Consider the following 27,916-nt stretch of genomic DNA (forward strand, 5'->3'; position numbering starts at 1 on the left):
AATGATCAATTACATCAATTCAACAAGCCAATTGCATTAATTGAACCCAATTTGATCAAAATCCCTAATTCGGGTACATTCAAGCTCTAGAATTTTCAATTTCTCAAACTTTAAACACATTTTGCATTAAGATCAAGGAACTTTTAATCTTGGATGGCCACAACAAGATCACACACAATAAAATGTACTAAGTTTAGCAAAGAGTAACTTGTGTAGTGTGTGCAACTAACAAAATCTTGAGATAGATGTGAGGTGATATGTGAATAGAAATCAAATACAAAGTTTACAAAATTCATCACATAGAATTTGAAAGAGACTATCACCTAAAGAATTACATCATATAACTCTCACATCTCCTAGATCATAAGGTTGCAATTATGTAAGTTTTTTATTTTGCCTCATATTGTACACACCAATTTTAATTATTTGATTTAATTTTAAATCCAATAATGTACACATCAATTTTAAGCATTTTGACCGAGGCTACACCTTATGTTCTTTTTGTGCATGTGCTACACTTTCTCGAGCATAGAATCTTACGATATGCACTAAGGTGTTCATGATTGGCTAGTAAAGAATGGTGAGATGGTTATTTATGCCTTTCACAAAAGGTTCAAGTCCGACAGTCAAAGACATGTGACTTCAAGATCAAGAAAAAGTGATAAAAAACCATAAACATCTTTCCCACACAACATGCACTACAAAACTCAAACTAGTAAATTGTAATAAATAAACTCATCAAAGCTAAACAAAGTATATAAACTTGTTATGTAAAGATAAGGTGGCCAACCTTGATTATAAATCCAAGATATAATACAAAACCAAAAATCTTTTTGGTTAAAAAAATTTTTATGACAAAAAACAAAAAGCATATATTATGCTAAATGAACAATACAAAAGCAATGCATGATAGTGCTAAACTAAGCTATAGAGGGTACACAAACAAGAAATATCAATTTCGTAATTAACCCTTGAGTACAAGTACAAATTAGTACATACTCACACAAAATCAGAAAAAGCTTAGCACTTATATAACACATGTTATTCAAGTTTCTCCGGACAAAATTGGGAAATGCCCCGTTTGAGCAAAAAAAGCAGCATTATGCCCTCTTTTCCAAACTAAATAGGGAAATTCTCCTCTTTTGTAACTCGATTTTCTCAAAATCGAGTTATAAAAAAAAAAATCTGGAGCCCTATAGCGGCGTTTTTAAGAACCTATAGTGACATTTTCAGGACCTATAGTGACGTTTTGTAACTCGACTTCCATAAAATCGAGTTATAGGCAATTTTTTAAAATTTTTTTACCTATAACTCGATTTCATATAAATCGAGTTAAAAAACGCCGCTATAGGTCCTAAAAACGTCACTATAGGCTCCTAAAAAACGCCGTTATAGGGCCTAAATCGATTTTGAGAAACTCGATTTTTAAAAGAGGGGCATTTCCCTATTTAGTTTGGAAAAGAGAGCATAATGCTGCTTTTTTTGCTCAAACGAGACATTTCCCAATTTTGTTCAAGTTTCTCCATAATGTTAAGCATGTTCTAAAATAAGAGAGAGATATCATAATTCATGTAATCCTCAAGAAAAAATAAAACTAGACACAAAATAAAATATTTTTGTCTTTTTGAAAATTTTCAATGTTTTTGGATTTTTTTTTAAACAAAAAAACAACCTAAAAAAACAAAATAGCCAAAAATAGAAACAAAACATGTCCACAATTAATTGAAAGAATTAAATCAATGACAAGTTAGCAACACTCACCTTAGAGAATCTTTTCTCACCCATATAGCACGATTCTTCGGCTTTGTAGGTGAAAATCCATGTGAAGCAAAATTTGTTTGAGGGATTACACCAATCTTCTGAGAAAGACTAAAATCCTGCAAATTCCTTTCACAAGCCAACAAGTTTAAAGTTTTCAAAAACATATGAAACAATTTATATGGACTTATGGCAAGAGAAATATCATCACATATCCTAGATTGAAACACAGAATGCTTAAATTTCAATTTATGACAATTAGGACGAATGTGACCACAGATACCACAAAAGTGGCAAATATGAACAAATTTAGGAACATCAGTATTCCTAGTGGGGTTTCCGGTCACAGGCTTTGGTTCTTGCCTCAACAAAGAACAATTTGGTTTAATATGACCAACAACACCACAACAGTGATAAGTAGGCACAAAAACAGATTTATTATGCTCTCTAACAGTAGGTTTAGACTTAGGTTTAGAAACTTCAGCATCTACATCATAAATTTGTCTAACCTTGCAAAATAAGCCTTTTCTTTATTATTCTTCTTAAAAGGAAGGATATAAACTTTCTCAGTTTTAGGCTTAAGAGAAACAGAAACACTTCTGTTGTCAACAGTAGACTTGGTACTAGTCAAATTTTCAATTTTAGCATTAGATTCAACCAACTCTTATTCCAAACTTTTCATCTTCTCATCTTGAGAGGAAATTTGATTTCTCAAAAATTCATTCTTTTTATTAGACTCATTTAATCTCACAATCAAATCATCTTTTTCAAGATTAGCCAATTTTAACTCTTCCTTGAACTTCTTAAAAATTTTCAAAGATTTAGATAATTCCTTACGAAGAGTTTCAAAAGCATCAAAAAAGTCAACGGAATCAATAGTGTCTTTTTTATTCAAAACATTACAAACATGAGTAGAAAGACACTTCAAATTATCCATGATAATAGGGGTCAAGGATCAACTCTTAAATCAAAAGATCTAAAATAGAAGAGCTACCCGCTCTGATACCACTTGTTAGGTTTTAGACCACTTAAAACAACAATTGGATTAACCTAGTTTATTTAGCCAAGTGATTAACTTAGTCAAATTATGCAAATCTAGGTTAACACAATCATATAATCATATCAAGATATAAATTAGCGGAAATATAAAGAAAACAAAGATATGATCACCTAGGAAAACCAAACCGGTAAAAAACATAGGAAGGATTTAATCTAAGTATCCTTAAGGTAAACTTGAATCTACTATCTTGAAAGAATCGAAATTCATACAAAAGGACTTACAAGCACTCACACTCGACTTCCTAATGCTACCCACCAGTAGAACTTACTGACACGATCACGTGTAAACTCCGAATTCACGGACTCTTTCTTTCTTGGATTCTCCACAAGATACAAGCACTATCGCTTGTATTTTTTTAAGCTCCAATGGTAGCAACTAAGTTGATCATCTTGATGTTGAAGTAATCTCTACCTTGAAAACCCTAAGTTTATGTGAAGGAAAGCTCCTCAGGAATCTCACAAGAGATTCACACAAACCGCAAATATGAGCAACAAGAGCATCCAAAGCTGCTCTAAAAATGTAGCTAGGGTTTCCTTTATATAGTGGGAGAAGTAGATCTGAAATCCTAATTCTTAATGGGATTGGACTGAGTTGGAAAATTCTACAGAAAAACATTCTGCCCAAGATTCGATCAATTGAGTCTAATTTTCGATCGATCGAGGCAGACTGAAAATACTAATACTTTTGCAGCCATTTGATTCCAACTTTACATAAAACGCCCACACTTTGAGCAAGTCTAAATAAGACTAACAACCTGTTTTGATCATAGTTTGCCAACAATATACATTAGAGTTCTAAATACATAAAATCCTAAATTTTTAGAACCTAACATTATTTATAGAATTTTTTAGGTTAGATTATTTATTTTGTACTTTAAATATTTCACAAAGGTCCTTATCATCATCTAGTGGAGGAAATATTTTGGCATAGAAAACAAGTTCATGGAGTTGAGGTCATTTTGATTACGTGGAGTCTATGGTATGGATTGATTTTTCTTTGATGACAATATTTTCCATTCATCAAATGACGACAATGACATTTTGAATAATTTTGTAAGTACAAGTTAAGGACCACATATATTAAGGTTGTTATAACTCAACTTCAAAACACGAGAGTCAATTCCGTACCGTACCGGCCGGTACGGCCTGAATATACCATACTAGCCAGCAATCCGGTATGTATAACCCCCCTTGTTTTGTACTGGAAAAAATACCAGTCGTACCGGCAATTTCGGGCAATATCGGGCATACCGACCGGTACAGAAAAAGTTTTTTTTTTTTTTTTTTTTTCTTTTAAGTTTTGTAATTTTTGAATTTTTGTTAGGACAGAATGGTAACTTATTTGTATTAACTTATTAGTATTATTTATTTTCTTAATATGAAATGGTAACTTTTAAGCTTTCTAATTTTTATATTGTGTTTTTTTTTTTTTCTTTTAATTGATACTAAAGTCTAAAACCATGAATAATTAGTTCAGAATTGAGGAAATGTTTTATGGTAAACTTTTATATTTACTATAATACACACACACACACACAGCGCGCGCGCATACATACATACATATATACATATATATATATATATATTTATTTATAAATATAAAAAATAGTGGTAAACCCGAAACGGTACACCGGTATTGACCGGTATTCGAAATATATCGTACTGCTGGCCAAACTGGTACAGCCTTCGGTACGGTATCAACTCCCTTGCTTCAAAATGGTTGCGAGAGCAGAAACCTAGTCTACAGAAAGAGAAAATACATCCTCTATCTTGATGAACCCGTAAGCACAAAAAAAGATATTTATATTGGGTGTGACTTGTGAGCCTAAACTTGTAATCATATAGAGCTTCAAATTAAACCATATCATAGTAAAGTTTATTGCGGCAAATTTTCACAGAGGTGTCGAAGAGTTGAACAGAGGTTCTGGTTGTTAAGGTGAATGAGTCATTTGTGAAAGGGTCCATGTACAACAAGTTCAAAAGTTCAAAAGAAAGGTTGCAATGGTTAGTTCAACTATTGAGTGTATCTATTTACTAACAAAGTTTGATTTGCGGTGTGTCACCCTTATAATGTGTTTTCCTTTCGGGACAAATTCTCCATTGATTTTTAAGTTATAACGTAAAAGACTGACTGTGATTAATAACTTTTTGTAATGTCCAATTGTCCATTACAACAATACAACTTGATCAATTAATCTGCTCTATAGTTGTTTAGGGGTCTAGATCAGGTTTATTTATTTATTTATTTATTTATTATTATTATTTTTTTCTCCAGTAATGAACTAAAAGACTAGCTCACAGCTAGGGGTGTCAATGTTCGACCTAACCCACGAACACGACACGAACCCGACACGGGTTTTTCAGGTTAGGGTTGGGCCTTAATGAGTTTGGGTCATAAACGGGTTGACCCGAAAATGACACGATAAGAAAGAGTCATAAACGGGTCAACTCGTGTAACCCGCAATAGACACGTTTGACACACCAATTTATTTGTGTCAATCCGAAATGACCCACTTAACATAACCCGTTTAACTCATATAACAAATAAATATTTATTTCATTTTAGATTTGTCAAATACCTTTTATATCCAACATATATTTTAAATTTAAAAAGAAAAGTAAGTAATTACAAAAATTTACAAGAGATATAATTGGAAATTGAAACTTTACAGACCTTAGAACTACTAATACTTTTCTTTTTTTTTTTTTTTCTTTTTTTTTTTTTTTTTTTGGTGGCATAGAACTTACACAAATGAAATTGGATGAGCTTGTGGAAGATGTTATGAATTCAGACATCAACAAAGAATCTATGGATAATAATCGTGGTCATAGTCAGGATTAGTCTACTATTTGCTCAAATTCTTTCAATATTGATACTTAGCATTTGGCGAGTTCCAAGAATATTATATTTTTGTTGAACTATGTTATTTTATTTTGTGAAACTTTGTTATTTTGAATTTAAATTGAAGTGTATGCACTTCTTTTGGAATGTAAAGAACTTATTACTTGATGAATGTTATATTTTTGTTGAATTATATTATTTTGAATGTGGGTTGAAGACTTGAAGTGTATGCACTACTTTTTGGGATGAAAAAATAATTATTTCTAGATAGATGTTATATTTAATATTATGCAGGTTGAAATGGGTTGTGTTACATTCGTGTAACCCAACACGACTCGTTTATTAAGCGTGTCAAATGGGTTGGGTCAGGTCAACCCGCCTTATTAACAGGTCGGGTTAGGGTTGAAGGATCATGACATGATTATTAAATGGGTTGGGTTAGGGTTGAGCCATTTAGTCGAATACCCCTATCTCGACACGACATGAACCCGACACGCTAACCCAAATTGACACCCCTACTCACAGCAGCCATACAAGTTGTCCACCAATAGAACGTCAAGATTAATGTACTTTATTTCCAAAGGACATATATATCAATATTTTTGGCAATTTGAACAAATTTTCTAAACGCTGATATCCTCGTGAATATAATAATCGATGACAGATAAACATTGTGAACAATTAATTTATTTAGTCGTAATAAATAAATCTAATTTAACTTTATTTTATTTCTGTTTCTCAGGGGCAATGATGGCAAAAAAGACAGAAAAAGATTATAGCAAGCAAACATAGCCCAAAAGAAAATCAGTTTCCTGATTTTTCTCAACATAATTTTGCACGTTGTATGTAATGCTTCAATTGGTCTAGGTAATTTCTACCTCAACAATTTCATTTGACGTACTTGCAGTAGCAATTTCAGATTGTCTCAATATCTCAGAGTCATTGGTGATGCCATATCTCTCCCCCAAAATACTTATCATATTGTACAATTCAAGCATTGTTGGCCTTTGAGCAGGAAAAGGCTTAAGAAAAGTACATGCAATTCTGAGGAACTGAAAGATTTCACCATCAAATCCTTGGCCAATCAAAGATTTATCAATAACATTATAGACGTCATAAGAACTTGTCAAAAGATGAGTAATCCAATCAACCAAACTCTCACACAAACTGTTTGGATAATTATTGATTTGAATGAGTTCATTCCCTGTAATTAACTCAAGAAGCACAACTCCAAAGTCATAGACATCCTTTTTGACAAAACCCAACTCCCAAACCCCATGGTCTACAAAAGAGCTATTGCTTGAGTCAGTCTCATTCGAATCCATGAACATTGCCCCCTCAAAAGTTGATATTTTTGCCCCTCCAAAATTTGATATCTTAGGCTCAAAATTGTTATCAAGTAAGATACAATTTGAACTCAAGTTAAGATGGAGTACTCGAAAATCGCACTTATGGTGAAGCCATGCTAAGCCTCTTGCTATCCCCATGGCAATTTTGATCCTCAAAGGCCATTCCAAGATCTTATCATTGCCTTCCCTTACATGTAGCCAATCATAAAGATTGCCATTCGATATATATTGGTACACTAGAAGCTTTTCCTTCCTCTCTCTGCAGAATCCCAAAAGGGGAACTATGTTATTGTGTCTCATTGTACCCAGTGCCAATAGCTCACATATGAATTGTTTTTCAAATGATTGACAACCATGTAACCTCTTAACTGCAAGAAGTGAACCATTTGGAAGCGTTCCTTTGTACATCACCCCAATCTTTCCCAGCCCAAGGGCGTTGTTTGTGCTGAAATTGGTAGTTGCCTCACTGAGTTCTGTAAAGTTCATTTTAGTAACCATTCCCTCCAATTGAGAATTCTGTAAATCAAATAATTTGCCACTCCGAATTAGTACCAATTTGAAGTTACGACAAAATTTATCACTTGAATGTTTCATTTAAGGGACTGTATGATTGCATTATTTTGATCATTGTTTCACTTAACAATTTGGTAAGTCTGGAACTTCAAAAATATATATAAAAACAAAGTGAACAATAGATTTCTTTGGGGGAAAAATAAACAAACCCCCTATGATACTCATGTAGAAAAGGGAACTCCTAAAGTTTTTAGTGCGACACTTAACCCCATAAGGTTTTATTTTGTGTGTAAAATGTTACACATTCATGAAAACAAACCGTAAAAATGTTGCACATTCATGATCACAACTTTCCATAATATTTTCTAAAACAGTACAAGTGTACAAGTGTCCAACATGAGGTTTTGTGTTACAGCCAAAATCCCAAGGGACAGAAGTGTTGACACTCAAAACCAGCAGGGAGTGAAGTGTTACACGATTTCATGTTTTGATGAAAAACCTCATGGGGTTTGTCTATTTTTCCGAAAAAGTTGAAATAAGTTTCTTAATTTTGGAAGAGTGAGAGAGAGTACCTTTTTGCTCCCTTCTTGCAGGAGCCCTTTCGTTTGCGACTGAATAAATTGATCAGCTTCTTTATGCGCATTCTTAGTATCCTCCTTTGACAGTGTCATCTTCTTAGCCGTTTTCTTCTTATTCATGAAAGCCGCATATTGGGAGAAAAAAATAACCAATAACGAAACTGTAGAAAACACATAGCCAACTAGAAACCCACTTTTGAATGAAAAGTCGAATATCCATCTTGGACAGGGTTTCAAAGGCCTTCCACAAAGTTCTTCGTTGTTAGCAAAGCTCTCGGCTGTAATAAATTCACTGTCAAAGACAGGGACTGACCCTGACAACTGATTGTTAGAAACATCAAGGAGTTTCAAACGTTTGAGTTTGCTCATTTCGGGAGGGATTTCACCGGTGAGCTGGTTGTTGTCAAGTTTAAGAACATTTAGATAACTGCAATTGCCGATACTCTTCGGGATTTCACCAGAAAATTTGTTGACGGAGAGTTCGAGTGATGTGACAAACGGTAATAACTCAGCTATGTCAAATGGAAGGGGTCCTGAAAGTTCATTACCGGAGAGGTCTAACCCTGTTAAACTAGAGCAGTTTTTAATGCCCCGAGGGAAGTGGCCCCTGAGCATCATGTCGCTGAGTCTGATATTTAACACCATACTCTTATTAGGGTGCCAGCATTCAACTCCGGTAAATCTACAAATGGAACCTTCGGTTTTGTTGCTGAAGTCCCATGAATCTTTAAGGCGGTTGTAAGGGTCTTCAAGTGAATCTTTGATTGACTTCAAGCAGTAGATATCAGTCTCTGTGCCGTTGCTTATTTCAAGAGCATTCAGAAATGACCAAACGAAGATTATGTGAAAAAGAGCTCTCAACACTCCAGAATTACGAGCCATTTAATTTGCTTGTAAGTGTTTGCCAATAAAAAGCGCAGATGTTAGAAGCCTTATAAGATAAAAACAAAATCAATTTCCAGGAAAATTCATTTGTTCTTGAATCTTGAAACTGGTTTGGAAGATGTAGTTGGCTGAGTACTACAGAGTTAGTATGGTAGTTGGCTCAGTGTACTGTGTAAATTGCCAAGTCAAGCAGAGATACCAGTCAAAGAATGCAAGTAGAAAAATTCAAATGCTGCATACGAAGTCAATGGGTTTGGAAGGGAGACAGACATGGCCAATGGCGGAGCTAGAGGCGTGCCGGACTTTTTGGAAATTCCTACTAATAGTGCTATTAAAACTAAAAATTATCATAAATTCTCACTAGTGCTATTAAAACTAAAAATTATCTTAAATTCTCACTAATTTTACTTATTGGCCCCCCGGGATTTTGAAGAAAAAAGGACTGAGTTTTAGTTACTCATTTGAAGAATTAGTGTTCTTTTTAAATCCATTGGGCCTCCCTCAAATTTTAAAATTAATTCGTATAAACCCTTTACCAAAAAAAAAAATCCAGCCCATTCATTGCCCATAGCCCGTCCAAAATTATACAAACATCAACAAAAATTTCAACAAATCCCAAATCAGCAAATATTATCCCCCCCAGAAAGAAAAATCTTTTGTAAATCAAATCTCTTGTAGATTCATTCAAATATCACCCGTTTCCTTTAAAAATAAAAATAAAAATAAAAAAATAAATAAAAAAAACCCCAAATCTATTTAGAACTAAAATGTATATCTCTTATGCCACTGCCCCGTCTCTAACTTGGAATTGTTCATTTGCCTCCACAACTCACTGGTTTTCCACTCCCAATCATTGCCTAAGCCCAATCCAAACTCCATTTAGGCTCTAAGATCCAACCTTACTTTGCAGACTATAGAGTTATCTCTTTCTCTGTGTTATGTTTGAGATATATGTGTGTTTCTCTAAAAAATGGTCTATCAGTTTATGTTTTTGACTTTTGAATTTTCTACAACTTTCTATTAGGGTACGTTTGGTAAATTGTAACGGTAATTACAAGACAAAAAATTACAAATTACACCTCTCAAGTTTGGAGGTGATTACATTTTTTACCCTGAAATTTTAGAATTTAGATTTTACCCCCAACGTTTGGAGGTATTTTGATTTTACACCTTGATGTTTTAGAATTTGGATTTTACTTCTTATATTTCAAGAGTAATTGGATTTTACTTTCTAAAGTTTTGGAGTATTTAGATTTTACATTCTTAAAGTTTTAGAATTTTGGAGTGTAAAATCCAAACACTTCTGAATTTTAGGGGGTAAAATCCAAAGTTTGATACTTTGAGGGTAAAATTTAAAGTTTGAAACTTCAGAGTATAAAATCTAAACACTCTCAAACTTTAGGAGTGCAATTTGCAATTTTTATTTTAGAGTTCTGTTTTTGTTAAGTTTTTGAGTTGAGTAGTTGCTAATTAAGTTAGGTTAAATAAAAGAAAATGGGTCTAAGTTTTTGGAAGAGGGAAATACAATTCTAAAAATAAAAAATTATAACCAGTAATTTTTTTTTTTCTTTGGGCTACGGGGATCCAAAAGTTTCTTTTTTCTTTTTCTTTTTTCTTTGGGCCGAGGCCGCTTGGGTCCGTTCCTTCATCCATTTGCTAGTCAGTGTTTAGCAAGAAAACGTAGGCGTAAAGAGCCGTACGTGTAACTACTTAGAAACAGACATATTGAAACAAAATCCTTTACAGGAAATTTCAGATTGGAAAATAAATCATTTCCATTAATTCTTGGAGCTTCAAGGAATATATAAAAATTGAAGCCAAGTCAAAACTACTAGATTAATGGCATGTTTGGATGTTTAAAAAAGGAGGGGGAGTAGAATAGAGGGAGGGAGAGTAATGCAATTACCTTATTTGGAAGTTTTTTAAAGGATGAGGGGGAGGGGTTTGGAGGAGTTTGGAGAGATTTGGACTCCCTCTAGCCCCCCAATTTTAATTCTCCCAAATTGGAGAGATTTGGAAGGGGAGTAGAGTATATAAACTATTGACCAAGTAAATTACCTAATTTACCCTTATTATATTAACAAAATTACACAAGGGGAAGGGCTAATTAATCTATTCCCCCTTACTAATTTTAAAAACATCCAAATAAGGTGGAGGTGAATCATTCTCCTCTACTCTCCTCCCCACTACTCCCCTTCCCTCTACTCCCCTCTACTCTCCTCCCTCTCTAAACTTCCAAACAAGCCATAAGTAATTTTCCAAAAGTGGTTGCTGAGTCTAATTTTCCAAGTCATTGTCATTGCACTGTCAAGAATGCTAGTTGAGACTCCAGAGCATGGAACACCAAGTCAACAATGCTGTCAAATTAACGCATGTAAACCAAATTTCTCTGAGCTTGTCCAATAATCTGTTGGTTTCGCGCAATTTGGGTGGAGGATTGTCCCCACCAATTGTTTTCTTTTGTTCCTAATCGTATTTATCCTCAAAGTTTTTAATCAACAGAACTTTGTAGGCAGAGTTTAGTTTATTGAAAAGGGATTTTATGTTCAAATCATTTTTGTGACTTATAATGTTGAAAAAATCTTATTTAATACCAAATGGAAAATTCTATTTTCTCCTCCAATAATAATATAGTGGATTTATTGATATATCACACAAATTTATTGGGAATTCCATGCACAAGAAGATAATTTTTTTTTTTTTTTTTTTTTTTAAAGTTGTATCCAGTGAATAAAGCAATAAACAATAACCAAGCACAACGTTTTGGCAAATGGAAAACCAATGAAGAATTCCTTCAAAAAAAAAAACCACTCCAGTATCCAATTGCATAGAAAATTCACTGGAAGAACCAATTACAATAGTCTACTTGAAAAACATTTATACAACTAGTCTCTCTTTGTAACCTCAACAAATGTCCGGTTTCCCCTTTCCACTGCAGTGGCTCCAAAACCTCTAGAATCCTTATTTTTTTAATTCTTATTTCAGGGGATAAAGATAACAAAAAGACAGTGAAGGGCAGAAAAAATAACAAGAGAAAACTTACCATTTGAGAGGGTCTTCCAAGGAATCTGTAATAGATTTCAATTAAGAGATATCACTCAAACTACCAGAACTCAGGCTAAACGTACCTGGCAATGACCAGACAAGAATGTGGAGCAAAACCAAAGCTCCTGCATTAAGAACCATTTGGGTTAGATATTTTAGCAGCATGACTTTTGACATGAAATAAGATGCAAAGGACGTGAAATTACACCAAAAAAGAATTAAATTGTAACATCTTTTGCTTTTAGAAGCATCAGAGTGTGTACATACGAAAAACAACTCATTTGGATAATATGATAACAGGAATGAAAGTATGGCTAATCGGTGCTAAAAGATGTAAGGCCAAATCTGGAACACAAATCCAGTATGTTAATCTTGGGTATAAAACAAGAATAAGAAAAGGGTGGTTCCTTGCATTTTCCAAGAAGAACATGCCTGTTTTTCGTTTTCTTTTGGCCAAGAAAAAACTGCATCCTTTTTGTCGTGTTACCCCAACTTTTTATTTTTCTAATCGTCAATCACGGAGTCAACGTAGGCCACAATCCTTGCTATAGTTTCTACTTCCAGATTTTTTTTCATAATGAAAGTAATTTATACGCCATGATTGATTTTAAGAAAAATTGATTAAGTTGTTAAACTAAGTAATTATGTAACAGAGCAGTGTTGGCCACATTCCTGGAAAGGACTACGTCTAGATTTGTTCTGTTTTTCTGTAGAGCAGTCGTGTGTTGGGCCAAGCTGCTGTAGATGTCAAATTTAAATTTTAGAATTGGACATAGGCTAAACTAAAAACAGATGGCTCGCAATATATTTCAAGACAAAGTTGAGCCATAAACTAGTTTGTAGCCAATGACTATAATTCTCACTAAAAAAATTAACATAATTACATTTCTTGAAAATATTCTTAACTCGCATGTCAAATTTCATGTGAATTAGATGTTATTTACTATTTGATTTATAAACTTATTTTTAATTACGCATAATTTTAAATTGTAAAATCTTAAAATTTAAATATTTGATTGATGACATAGTTATTGATCTTTTATTTTGTGAAAATTTTGCAAGTATGAAATATATAAAAAGAAAACGCAATCCTAATCGTGGATTTGTCAAAATTCATGATGTAGAACAGACCGCAATGGCCGTCCTGGACTCCCATGTGCACTTGAAATCATCGTGCAAGGCAAAAAAAACACTAGCAGAAATCATGGGTCTCGAAGTCGGAATCGCATGAAATTTGGCCGGTTGAAGCGAAATGGCCCTCTAAGCAATAGTTACCACTTTGGCATGAGGTACCCCCTTAAAATGGCGAATTCCTTCATTTAGGATTCGAAATTTGTGATTTTGCCGTTTATAGTAATTTTTGTTTCCTTAATAACTTTTTGCTCAAAAGTCAAAATAAGGTCTCACTTGTTTTGGGACGACTCTTAAGGTCAATAATTTATAATTTTGCATTTAACTGGATTTTTTACATTAAAGATTTAAAATTTGGATTTTACCCTATAATGTTTGGGGGTGTTTGAATTTTACACCTTAATATTTTAGAATTTGGATTTTACCCCCTATATTTCAAGAGTGATTGGATTTTATTCCCTAAAGTTTGGGAGTGTTTGAATTTTACACCCCTAAAGTTTCAGAATTTTGGTACGTAAAATCTAAACATTTTCAAACTTTCGGGGGTAAAATCCAAAATTTAAAACTTTAAAGTGTAAAATCCAAATACCCTCCCCTCAAACTTTAAGACTGCAATTTGCAATTCACAATTTTTATTTTAAAGTTTTGTTTTTGTTAAGATTTTTGAGTTGAGTAGTTGCTAATTAGGTTAGGTTAATTATAAGGGAATGGGTCTAAGTTTTTGAAAGAGGGAAGCACAATTCTAAAAAGAAAAGAAAAGAAAAAAAAAAATATATATATATATAATTTTTTTTTTCTCTGGGCCAGGGGTATCCAAAATTTTCATTTTTCTTTTTTTTCTTAGGGCCGGGGCCTCTTGGGTCCGACCCTTCATCCATTTGCTAGTCACTGTTTAGCAAGAAAACGCAGGCGTAAAGAGCCGTACGTGCAACCACTTTGAAACAGACATATTGAAACAAAATCCTTTCCAGGAAATTTCAGATTGGAAAATAGATCATTTCCATTAATTCTTGGAGCTTCAAAGAATATATAAAAATTGAAGCCAAGTCAAAGCTACTAGATGAAGTAATTTTCCAAAAGTGGTTGCTGAGTCTAATTTTCCAAGCCATTGCACCGTCAAGAACGCCAGTTGAGACTCCGGAGCATGGAACACGAAGTCAATAAACAGTGCTGTCAAATTAATGCTTGTAAACGAAATTTCTCTGAGCTTGTCCAACAATCTGTTGGTTTCGCGCAATTTGGGTGGAGGATATGTCCCCACCAATTGTTTTCTTTTGTTCCTATTCGTTTTTATCCTCCAAATTTTTAATCAACAGAACTTTGTAGGCAGAGTTTAGTTTATTGAAAAGGGGTTTTATGTTCAAATCATTTTTGTGACTTATAATGTTGAAAAAATACCAAATGGAAAAATTCTATTTTCACCTCAAATAATAATATAGCGGATTTATTGATATATCACACAAATTTATTGGTTTTGGCAAATGGAAAACTAATGAAGAATTCCTTCAAAGAAAAACCACTCCAGTATCCAATTGCATAGAAAATTCACTGGAAGAACCAATTACAATAGTCTACTTGAAAAACATTCATACAACTAGTCTCTCTTTGTAACCTCAAAAAATGTCCGGTTTCCCCTTCCCACTGCAGTGGCTCCAAAACCTCAAGAATCCTTTTCTTTTTTTCTTTTTTCTTTTTTCTTTTTTTTCTTATTTCAGGGGATAAAGATAACAAAAAGACAATGAAGGGCAGAAAAAGATTACATTAAGAAAACGTAACCCGAATAACATTTGGGACAGCAAATATGTTACATATATTTTGGAATGTGAAAGCTACACTTAGTATGTCATGCTTCAATTGGTCCGTGCAATTTCTACCTCAACAATTTCATTTGAGCTACTTGCAATAGCAATTTCAGATTGCATCAATATCTCAGAGTCAATTGCAATGTCGTATCTCTCCCCAAAAGTACTTATTGTATTGATTTCAATTGAGCTACTTGCAATAGCAATTTCAGGTTGCATCAATATCTCAGAGTCATTTGTGATGCCATCTCTCTCCACAAAAGTACTAACTGTATTGTACAATTCAAGCATTGTTGGCCTTTGACGAGGGAAGGAGTTAAGACAAGTACATGCAATTCTAAGTAACTCAAAGATTTCATCATCAAATCCTCTTCCAATAAGAGAATTATCAATAACACTATCAAGATCAGATGAATTGCTCAAAAGGTAAGTTATCCAATCAAACAAGCTCCCATTAAAACCGTATGAAAAACTGTCAATTTCGATGGGTTCCTTTCTTGTAATTAGCTCAAGAAGTAAAATTCCAAAGTCATAGACATCCTTTTTAACAAAACCCAACTCCCATACCCCACTGTCTACAAAAGAGCTATTGCTTGTGTCGATGACATTTGAATTCATGAACATTAACCCTCCAGAACTTGATATTTTTGCCCCACCAAAATTTGATATCTTGGGCTCAAAATTCGTATCTAATAAGATAGAGTTTGAACCCAAGTTTAGATGGACCACTCGGAAATCATACTTATGGTGAAGCCATGCTAGGCCTCTTGCTATCCCATTCGCAATTTTAGTCCTCAAAGGCCATTCCAAGATCTTTTCCTTGAGTTCTCCTTCTCCTACATGTAGCCAATCATAAAGGTTGCCATGCAATATATATTTGTACACTAGAAGTTTCTCGTTCTGTTCACTGCAATATCCCAAGAGGGGAACCAGGTTATCATGTCTCAATATACCCAGAGCTGATAGCTCAGATAGGAATTGTGTCTCATAAGATTGACAATTATTTAACCTCTTAACCGCAAGAGGCCAGCAATTTGGAACCACTGCCTTGTACATCATCCCAATCTTTCCCATTCCAATGACATTGTTTGTGTTGAAATTGCCAGTTGCCTCACTAATTTCTGTAAAGTTCATTCTAGTAACCATTCTCTCCATCTGTGAATCAAATCATTTGTCATTTTTGCATTAGTGCTAATCAGAATTTATATGACAAAATTTATCACAGATGTTTCTTTTAAGTGGTTATATGAACTGTCTACTCATGACAAATTGAGGAGAAAGTACCTCATTGGAGATCATTTCATGAAGGTGGTATATTGTATAACAGTTGCATACAATACGCCTCTCACATACACATGCGTCCCATTCTTGCAGGGTTTATGCCCATGTGAGAGGAGCATTATTTGCAAGTACTAAACAAGTAATAAATCTCATCTTATGAGGCACCCCTCTCGTATTTGGTTCTTCCCTAAATATCTATGGCACCCAAATGTGAGAGGGGCTCCCATAGCATAATTTTTCAAAGGGCGAGAAGCAGAGAGTAAGGATGATCATTTAATGTTGAATCGAAAGGATCACTAATATGCAAGTAAAGCTTTCTTTGTGGCAGTGTATATAGGAGGGCTTCTTTGATATTTTTAACATTGTTTTGGATTGTAATTAGGAGACAAATATATTTGTCATTTTTGCTTTTGAAAATAGTCTATTGCAATCATGTATTGGACAAAAAGAAACATAAAGATGGAAACAAACAGGCTCTAAGAGATTGCCATCATGTTCTTGCTTCTTTCACCAGTGGAACACCATCGGGTTCCTGCTTTCATTAATTTCTTGTTCTTCTTGGTTATTGCCTTCTTCACAAGCAATATTAGCGTATTATGAAACATAACAGCTACCACTGTGACCATAGCGACAATCCAGCCTACCACAAACCCTTCTTTGCATAGAACAATAAACTTCTTAGGAGAAGGTTTGCAAGGTTCCAACGGAGCCCCACAAAGTCCCAGATTATTTGCATAGCTCTCTGCAGGAATGGTAAGATCGGAAAACACAGGCACCGGCCCTGATAAAAGATTGTTAGCAACACTAAACGTGCCGAGACTCCAAAGCTGGTTAATTTCTGGAGGGATAAATCCCGTTAGCTGGTTGTTGTAAGTCGAAGGACACTTAGGTAGGTGCAATTCACTATGCTCTTAGGGATTTCACCAGTAAAATTGTTGGATGAGAGATCAAGGGAGGTCACGTTCGGGAGCAACAAAGATATGTCAGATGGTATGGTGCCTGTAAGCTCATTACCTGACAGGTCCAGACCCGCTACCAACTTGCAGTTCTCGATTTCCCGAGGAAAGTGGCCCTTCAGCCCCATGTTCTTCAACATGATATTTAATACTTAGTATTCATCAGAGTTCCAGCATTCGACCCCAACAAAGTCACAGATGAAAGCTTCTGTGTTGTTGCTGAAATTCCATGATTTGAAGTAGTTGTAAGGGTCTTCTAGTGGCTCTTTAATCGACCTCAAGCAGTAGATATCAGTCTCTGTGCCATTGCTTATTTCAAGAATATCCAGAAATGACCAAGCAAATATGTGAAGTAGAGCTATGACGAGTTTGGCACTATGAGCCATTTGCTTCTGAGTGTTTAGTAAGAATACTCAAGAGGTAGAAAGCATTGTACGTAACTAGTTATAGAGAAATATCAAAACAATCATTTTCAAGAAATTTCAAACTGGAAAATTGATCACACACGTTAATTCTTTAATTCTCGAAGAACATATAAGAAAAAGTGGTTCGGAAGAAATGGCAGAAATTTGAGCCTTTGTTTTTTTGGAGGAACGTAAAAAAGTAATTGCTGAGTCAGAAGTCAAAAAACAAAATGAAAGTGCTGAGTCAATTTTTCCAAGTCATGCACCGTAAAGAACGGTATTCGAAAGTCAAGAGTACGGAAGTCGAAGTTAATGCCTCTTCAAAAAACAAGTAGCAATTTCAGCTCTTTGAAAAAGAAGTCAATAAACAATGCTCAGTCAAATTAGTCATTTAAGCTGAACTTCTATGAGATTATCCAATAATTGTCTGAGTGCTTAAAAATGACCAAGCAAATATCAGAAGTAGACCTAGAAACAAGTCGGGTCAGTTTGGATTCAGGTCAGGTTTATCAAGTTACGGATCATATTAGGTTTGGGCAGTGCCGGCTTTAACCCTAGGCAACTTAGGCCCCCAATTTGTCCCAATTTTTTTATGAAGATTTTAAGGCCTCTATTAAAGTTTCAAAAGGCCCCGTTTTTTTTTTTTTTTTTAATTTTTAAATTGGCTAAGAATGTAAAATGATAACTAATTTTTTAAAAAGAAAAAACTGTGCATGTTTTGCATTTTTTCCAAGTTCAAGAATGCCCCAAAATATTGAATCAATAGAGATCTAGCACAATTGAAACCCTAAATTATTATTTTTTTTTATCGAAATATTAATTTAGCAAAATATTCAGTATGTTAATCTTGGGTATAAAATAAGAACAAGAAAAGGGTGGTTCCTTGCATATTCCGAGAAGAATATGCCTGTTTTCGTTCTCTTTGGGCCATGTAAAAGCTACAGCCTTTTTTTTGTTTTGTTTATTTTTTCTAACAAAGAGTCAATCACGGAGTCAATGTAGACATCAATTATTACTTACTTGTATGGAGCCCTGTGCTACCACACGGGAATTGATATATTATTAATCATGAGTTTATTCATGTTTAAAAGGCTCAGTTAAGTCTAAATTCATATTATTAACCAGAAAATTTTATTAACAAAACTTAGCAGTATATATATTTTACATAAAAAAATGAACCTTGGTGACAATGTTTATTCAAAAGATCTATTCACGCTTTTGAATCTTCAATCTCTATTGGTAATTGAAATTTTCGTAGCCTAAAAAAATTAAAAATTAAAAAAAAAAAAAAAAACTCTCAGAGTTGTACTTATTTTGTAGTTTTACGATGGGTCATTTTGTAACATAATGGGCATTTGTGTGAAGAAAAAACCTCTGAAGTTCCATGGCTGATAAAAGAAATTCTCTCCAGTCTTTTTTTATAGAGAGATGGGTTTGTGCGTGTTTTTATACATCCTTCATAGTTGTATTATAACGAAGCAGATCCAATAGATTTAGATTGGTACTACCGATTCGCAAAGCTTGAGTATTTAATGTACTATTAATTTCATCTTATTGGCTTCTAAATTGGAATGATAATATATGATAGTAACAACAATAGGAAAATTCAAATAAAATTTCGGATTAAATTGTAACAATCTGAATAAAAAATTCCAGTAGAAAGACGGGGTGGAGTGATCCACTCCAAGAAGGCGACCAAACTTGTGTAAATATAGAATAATAAATCTCTCTCTGGAAAATTTACATTGTTCATAACCTTTACCTTCACTGAAAATTTTAAAAACATAATGACTCACATCTGCCATCCAGACATCTACAGCCAGGTCCTCTCCAATTCGCATGAGATTCCATTGATCACTAAGTTCTTTCGCAGCCTGCAAAAAGTATCATCTATCGGTCCATAGCAATGCTTTCTTCATTGTTATAGGTGCTAAACTTGAACAAAAAGCCAAATATAAGGATAGTGAATTTTAGGCATAATGTGCACCTAATCATATATTAGCAATTTATAACAAATGTAAAGATGAAAACTTTGTAAGTGAATAGTAAACAAAACTCAGTGTCAGAACCAAGAAGAAAGCACTTTAATCTGAAACTCAGTGCAAATGTAAAGATGCAAACTTTGTAAGCAATTTATAACAAAAATGCAAACTCTGGCTTTGTTATCTTTTTGGAAATTATGCAATGTACCCAAACCAAGTTCTTATCACCGATATTTATCTTTTTGGTTTTCACGTTTGATTGCAAAATCAAGAAAAAACTTAATTAGCACAGTAACTCACTTGACCTGATACATAAAAGTGGTTTTAATGAGAATGAGCCCACATATATTTAGCCACATGATGCAAAATTCAAGTTCCCTTTCACCGATATTAATCTATTTGGTTTTCACGTTTGACTGCAAAATCAAAAAAAAACTTAATTAGCTCAGTAACTCACTTGGCCTGATACATAGAAGTGGTTTTAATGAGAATGAGTCTACATACATTTAGCCACATGATGCAAAATTCAACTTCAATTTCAGATTCTAGACACATGACACAAAATTAGAATTCTAATTAGGAATTCTAATTTGGTGTGTACACGTGGCACACATAGATTTCTAATTTGGAATTCAATTTTACACTCTCTTTGCTTCACTTATTATTATATATATAGATATATAGATTTGGTGGGCTTTAGTTAACTTAATTGGTAAAGTCTTTTATAGTTTAATAAGAAATTTGAAGTTCAATTCACGCCTATACAAAACATTGATTGGTGTAGGTTAAACTCTATAATAATAAAATTATCATTCATTAGATTACCTAAAAGGCTAAAACGACATTTTCTTCTTACAAACAGTCAATTATTGAGTCATTGTTGGCCACAATCCTAAAAAGTGAAAATGACTACGTCTAGATTTGTTCTGTTTTTCTGAAGAGCAGTTATGTGTGTTGGGCCAAGCTGCTATTTATGGTTAGACTTTTAAGACTCCAATTTAATTTTGGATGTCAAGTTTGGATTTTAGAATTCGACATCGGCCTAAGCTTAAAACAGATGGCTACTAATATATTCTCGGCCAAAGTATAGCTATAAACTAATTAAAATTTATTATATAGTTACAATTTATATTACTCAAATAATTGATAGTACTCTCAACATAAACTTTTCTTTTCCCATTCTTGGATCATTCACATCAGTCCATGCAAAAGTTCTTGGCTATTTTAGCATAAAAATCTACTTTTTCTATTTTACGTATTTTCTTTTCAAAACATCCCACATTAGATTATTTATTTTACATTACACATTAAAATATCAATTTCCCTTTTTTTATTTTTTATTGTTTCTCTTTCTTCACACACAATAACCACAATAAGCTCTCTTCTTTCATCCTCGACATACATAAAAAAATAATAAACAACTAAATACAAAATGAATAATGTTAATTATGTAAATTTACATGGTTACTGTAGCAAACTTGTTTGTAAATTTACACAATTATATACATATACTAATGTGAGTAATTTTTAAGCAAAACTATGTAAATTCCACACTTTTTTCTATTATACATGAATTGATGTGAATACTCTTAAGTAGGTACATCGAAGTGGACTAAATTAGACAGAAGTGTATCGAATGGAGTGAAGTGGACTAGAATGGACTGAAATTGATAGAATTGGATCAAATTAAACTGAAATGGACCAAACCTGACCAAATGCCGAACCGTAATTGGAAAGCATAACCCAGAAAATTAATAATAATTACAATAATGGTCATGTTAACAAGTGCCTTAGGATAATTGTTAATAAACCACATTATAAAAGTTTTAAAACTACTTTAATGAGAAATATAAAAAGTTGTCAAAAAATTTAATTTTTTTATCATTTTCCCATAAAAATGTTTCTAAAAATAGTTCCTAAACCAATGTCTTTAAGATATCTGTTAACATTTTTCTTATAATAATAAAATGATGTAAACCACAATCAAGTCAACATTTTTCAAACCTGGTTTATTGCAAAACACATTAAAAAAAAAAAAAAAAAAGTGTATCAATGCTAATATTTAACATAGTATCAGAGCCACTTTTTGTGGCAATGGTTTTCTGTCCTTGTAGTATATTTCAGAGCAATCTTTGCTTCCTCGATGTTTTTTTCGCTGCATTCATCTCAGGGGCGGCTCCAGGATTTTTGTCCAAGGGGTCAATAAGAAACATAAATTATATAAAATCTAAAACAAAAGAAACTTGAATATATCAATATCACCAAAAAAAAAAATGAAATTCTACAATTGTCTTCTACAGGTTTCATATTTTGAAACCGTTGCATGATAGATTTATTATCAATCCTATGAGCTATATCTTTTTCAATGTACATAGTCAAACAATCATTCAACCATTGATCCCCATTCGATTGCGCAATTCATTCTTGATATATTTCATTGCTGAAAAACTTCTTTCCACTGTTGCAGTTGCAACAGAAGGGTCAAAACTAACTTCACAAGTAAATATACCAATGGATATATACATCCTTTTTTGTCTCCACCATCTTTCTAGCAAGGTCCCAATTCTTTAAGCTCTAAAAACTCATCATTGGAGCGCATATCAACAATGTAAGTTGAAGTTGATTATCAAGTGCCAAACATTTGTCTCAGAAAAATCAGATGGATAGAACTTTGCAAGACGAGTAATTTTTGTATATCAAAAGCCAAAAACGAATCACTTGGATTCGAAGCAAGCCATACAAAGTAGCAACCAGTAGTCACCTCTGAAAAACGATTATTAAGCTCTTGAAGTTGCAGATCTATGACTTCAAAGAATAGATTAACACGATAGTGATTTAAATTTGTAATTTGTGGGCATTTCTTCCATATTCAAGAGAGGAATATCATGCTTGCTACAAAATGTGGATACTTCAGTCAATAGAGCTTCCCATTCATTATCTCTCATCATCTGCAATCGTTGCTTAGACACTTTGACAAGTGTCATAGCATTTACAATATCTTTATTTTTCTTTTGCAATGCTATTGACAACTCATTTTGATCTCCAAAATATTTTTCATCAAGTGTAAAGCAAAGGAAAATTCAAAAGATAGAATTAACCTTAAAATAGATCGAGCTTCAACTCTTGGCTAGAGAGTAGGCTATCATTTTCAATCATCTCAAGTACATCAACTGTGGAAGAGAACATCAAAATCAAGTGAGATTGTCCTATAATGTGATCCCAATGTGTATCACCAGCACGTTTAAGACTTGTCTCTTGGTTCAAACCTTGCCCACTTTAAGTTCACCCAAGTTTAATGCTTCTGTAATTTTGGCAGCTGTGCATTTCGTAAAAATTCTCATCTTTTACAAGAAGCTCCAACAATAGTTACTATTTTACTAACCAAGCTAAAAAATTCAACAATATCAGTATGCTTGTTAGCAACAGCTACAAGAGTCAACTGAAGTTGATGAGCAAAGCAATGGACATAAAATGCTGATTATTCTCCTTCAAATTAAATTTTAAGACCATTGAATTCACCTTGCATGTTATGGCCCATCATAACCTTGCCCACGAGTCTTGATAAACTCAATGCATATTTACTGAATAAAAATTCAATTGCAGCTTTTAGAGACAAAGCGGGGTATTGCTACATGTACAATACCAAGAAATCGCTCTGTAACAATTCCCTTTTGTCCACATAATGCAAAACTACAACCATTTGTTCTTTTATTGAGATATCACCGGGACTCTTCAACTAAATTGAAAAGAACCACTGCCAAGATCTTCGATGATGGCATCGGTAGTTTTATATGTAACTGCATTCACAATGTCTTTTTGAATATCGGATGGGTTAGCTTGCTGTTTTTTGGAGTTTTCTCAACACTTCATTAATAACATCATTATGATCTGCCAAAAATTGTAGAAGCTCAAGGAAATTTCCTTTATCACTTGAATCATCAGATTCATCATGACCACGAAAAGCTAACCCCTGATGAAAAGGAATCTTATGCAATCAACTATTGCATTTAATTGAGTCCGATATTCAATTTTATCTTGATTTGACTGCTTAACAAAACACTTTGAATGTGTTGATTTTGCTTCATTAGATTTTCACCATTCTAAGAGCTTGGTTATGGGCACTATTAACACCTCCAACATGTAGGTCTAGCTTTTCTTTCTTATTCCAACTATTGAATCCTTTTGTCACAAAACTGTCCCCTCCAGATTGCATACCAACATCTTGTCTAAATAGGTAAAATATAAACAATATGCAGCACCCTTTTCAATACTATATTCCAACCAACTTTCATACTCTTTAAACCATTTAGGATTAAATCGATGCATAAGTCCACCAATTTTGTTTGAGGGAAATCGTGTTTATAAGGTTGACATGGTTTTTTTTTGCAAATAATATCTTCTTATTTCATCTCGATCATTAGAATGATAAAATGAAATCTTTTTTCGTAGTCCAGGGTCCGAAGGAAGATTGTTTACATCAACACGACCATACTTAGAAGATGAATTTGAGTAGAAGATGAATCTTGAGTAAAAGATGAATCTTGAGTAAAGTCTGCATCTTGGTAGAAGATGAATCTTGAGTAAGATCTGCATCTTGGGTAGAAGATGAATCTTGCAGCCTATGAGGTTTTCTTATTACAAATTTATCCATAGTACTAGCAAAAGAACAAAAAATAAACTATAAGTTCATTTGACATTTTTTTTCTAATACAATAAATATTTAATTATTGTTATTAAGTGATTTTTTTGCAATTCTTTAATTTATAAGTTTACAATTCTTTAAATATTTTATATTTTTATTGTCTTTAATGTTAATGTATTGACTAATCACATAGCTAACAACCACACACAAATCCTAAGTCACATTCAACAAAATTAAAAAACTACTCACAAGTTACAAATTAGTCAAATAGTCAAAGTAATAAGTCATAACTCAACTTTATATCAAAACACTTAGTCACTTACAGCAAGTTAGCAACTCTGCACCACCCAACAGTAAAGAAAAGAATAAGTTATATAAGGCTATGACTCTATAACCCATTAACCCCAAAGGCCCACACATAGTCAGACACGGTCAAACATTACTTTAGAGACTCAAAACTCAAGTTGAGTAACTTGAGTTACTCAGCAACAAATATCAAAGGTTCAGAACACACACCACAGCTCCCACCCACACAGTCCAAGATTCAAAAACTCAACAAAAAATATCAAAAGATAGATAACTCCTCACATACATATGGTGATTCACTCACAGTGAAAGAAAGAGAGAGCTGAAAACCAGATCAAGCGGCGCAGAAGGGCCTTCCAAGCGGTGGCGACAGCGGCAGATTAGGACAGTCAAGGCCTCAGGCAGCAGCAGATTTGTGTGTGTGTGATGCAGAGACAACCTTTTTCCATTGGGTTTGAAGAGAAAAAAGAATAATGAAAATTTTGGAGGTTAGGCAGCAATAAATTCTTAAGTTTTATTTGACTCTTTTTATTTATTTATGATTTCTCAAATTTTGATTAATGGGATTTTTATTTCTGAAATTAAAGATCAAAATTTTTATTTGGACTTTTTTTTTTTTTTTTTTTCAGGAGTTTAAGTTGGGCTTTAAAAATAAAGGAGTAAGGTTCATGGGGAGGGGGTGCAAATTTGTTTTTGCAGGGGGTTCAAAATAATTTTTTTTTAAATATTATATATATATATATATATATAAATTTTCAGGTCAGGGGGTTCATTTGAACCCCCTGACTCTAACATACCGCCGCCCTTATTCATCTTCTTTGGATTCCTACTACTACCATCAAAACTCTCTGATATAGTCATGTTACAGTTAGAAGTCGCATCAACAATGCAAGACCATTGCCTTTCTCAAACTACCGTAACATAGCCAAACTTCATTCAAGAGATCTTCTCAACCATATCAAATCTCAAGATTTCATCAAGCTTCCATCTTAAGTTTGAGAGGGGTATTAGAGATATATTAGCCATTAGCATAAGCTTAAGCCTAATTCTATTTTGTGTGCAAACCAAGTCTCCTACTTATACTAGAAATCTATCAGTCTAGGGTTTAGTCTAATATATATACACATGTTATGATTCATTGTAATACAGGATTTGTACTATACTATAATATATTATTGATGTAGCCGTTTAGGGTTTCCTCTGTGGATATAGGCCATTAGGCTGAACCACGTAACATTTGTGTGTTATTGTGTTTTATACTTTATACTTTCGTTTTCACATCCATACTAGTATATTCAACATAGTGTATCAATACTAATATTTAACAGTATTTGTTTTAACGTGCTTGTATTTGTGCTTTGTTTTGTAACTAGTTCGTTGGTGTATTTTTTTTTTTTTTTTTTTAATGTGTTTTGCAATAAACCAGGTTTGAAAAATGTTGACTTGATTGTGGTTTACATCATTTTATTATTATAANATATTTCTTATTTCATATTTATTACTAATTCATACTTATTAATATGGATAATTCACCCAAAGTGAGCTAATGATACTATATAACTTTTACAAACTAGCATGTTATCAATTTATTAAAAAAAAAAAATGTTATTCAAACATTCATTTATTATATAGTTTAAGTGACACCGATCACATTATTGTTGCATTAGTTTGCAAGATTTTTGTTGTAAAATTTGTATTAGCTTTAACATTTTTCATATACTTAATGGAGATTAGGTTTCATTTCTTTTCTTTTTACTTTTTTTTTTTTTTTTTGGTGGAGAAAATACTAAACTTACTATAAATTTTATTACAAAAAACTTACAAACTGATGATGTGGCAATGAGATGACACTTCAACAAAAGAATAAATGAGTACTGAATTATTTCATGTGATTGGTGACATGTCAATTTATAGGAGTTATATAATAAAACTTATAATATACTAGCATAACTCTAATATTTTAGACCTTGGGAAAAAAAATGTACAATTAACTCATATTTTTCTTTAATTAAAAAAAAAAGAAAAAAAAATAGAGAGAGAAAACCTTACTATCCCCATATTTGGGGGCCTTTCCATGTTAGGGGGCCTTAGGCCATGGCCCAAATGGCCTAGGCTTAGGGCCGGCCCTAATTGTGCCCCCAAGTCATCAAATTTTATGTTTGTTCTTTAAGAGCATTCATATTCGATCTCCTATATGCTATATGTTGATATATTTTAGCATCAAGGCACAAAAATAGCCCATTACCTGGTCTTGTAAAATCTTCGAATTGCAAAAATTTGCAACTGTGCTATAGTGCCATCCTAAATGTATGATGACACTGTAGCTCAATTATAAACCAAAAAAATTATATTTTATTCTTTTTCACCTTTTGTTTTCTCTCACTCTCACTTCTGTCTCTCATTTACTCTCTCTCTCTCAAAGCTTGCACCGAAGCTGGGTTTGGATTCATGGTCACGGCATGGCGATCGGTGTGGATTTTGGATGGTTCAGAGGGTGGTGCTGGGATATGTGGGGGTGGCAATGTGTTGGTGGGTGGCATGGTGGTGGCGTGGTGGCTATTTTTTTTTTTTTTTTTAATTTTTTATATGGCCGGTGCTAGAGGCAAAAGGAGAAAGAGGGGAAAAGGAAGAGAGAGTGAAATAGTATTAAAATATATATATATATATTTAAATAAACTTGGGAAAAGATAAAGTTTGGGATGATAGGTGTGCCGTAAAATGGTATAGTATAAATGATAAAATAGCTTTGAAATGATAAAATTGAATTTTTTTAGATACTAGATGGAATGCTCTAAGTTACTTTGATCCTTCCATTGTTCATATTCAAATTTTCCAAACAGTGAGTATATCAATTTGTGATATGGGTTTATACATATCATTTTAGTGCTAAAGTCAGTCTCAAAGGGAAGATTTCTATCTCTAACCTAGTTGGAACTAGAACTTTCCTTTCATTTGCATGATCATTACTTTTTTGACGTTGATCTTTCGTAGATGTTGATTTTCTCTCAAAATACACAAGCGATGGAAAGATGTCTTATATTAGTGAAGTGTCATCAATGAGCTGAAGCGTCTTGCTGTGTTTATAATGTCTAGAACACTTTGAAAACAAAAATCAGAAATATTTTCCAAATGATTTTATTCTTTTTCCAAAACCCAAATACATTATTCACTTAAAATTTAGCTCAGAAGCATTTTTAAATTCACTCCATAAAGTTTAAGTGGATGCTTGTAATGTAAAAAACTTAAAATTTTGCTTTTAGTCCTTAGTAAACTTAAAGTCACTGTTTTTAGTCTTTGTGGAGTGGTGATGTGTTATTTTTTAGTTTAATCATATTATCTAAGGGACTAGATGTGATAACTTAAACTTGGACTACTAAAATTGC

General features: G+C 33.2%; 1 protein-coding gene and 1 pseudogene across 1 annotated transcript; both read right to left on the reverse strand.

Annotated features, from left to right (window-relative positions):
* Positions 1–6,383: 6,383 nt before the first annotated feature.
* Positions 6,384–9,125, reverse strand: LOC112033497 (probably inactive leucine-rich repeat receptor-like protein kinase At5g48380). Its single transcript, XM_024066273.2, has 2 exons — positions 8,094–9,125; positions 6,384–7,524 (listed from the first exon to the last, which is right to left on the reverse strand). Exons 1-2 carry the CDS (start codon positions 8,979–8,981, stop codon positions 6,523–6,525), a joined length of 1,890 nt encoding a protein of 629 aa, XP_023922041.1. The 5' UTR covers positions 8,982–9,125; the 3' UTR covers positions 6,384–6,522.
* A 5,885-nt stretch (positions 9,126–15,010) lies between these two features.
* On the reverse strand, positions 15,011–17,670 carry LOC112007665 (probably inactive leucine-rich repeat receptor-like protein kinase At5g48380; annotated as a pseudogene).
* Between the last annotated feature and the right edge of the window lie 10,246 nt (positions 17,671–27,916).

The sequence above is a fragment of the Quercus suber genome, unplaced genomic scaffold (assembly GCF_002906115.3).
Source record: "Quercus suber isolate HL8 unplaced genomic scaffold, Cork oak 2.0 scaffold_238, whole genome shotgun sequence".
Lineage (NCBI taxonomy): Eukaryota > Viridiplantae > Streptophyta > Magnoliopsida > Fagales > Fagaceae > Quercus > Quercus suber.

Coding starts and splice junctions, on each gene's coding strand:
- LOC112033497 (XM_024066273.2), bottom strand. CDS start 8,981: ATGGCTCGTAATTCTGGAGTGTTGAGAGCTCTTTTTCACATAATCTTC. Junction 7,525..8,093: donor TGCAAGAAGGGAGCAAAAAG/GTACTCTCTCTC, acceptor TTTGATTTACAG/AATTCTCAATTGGAGGGAAT.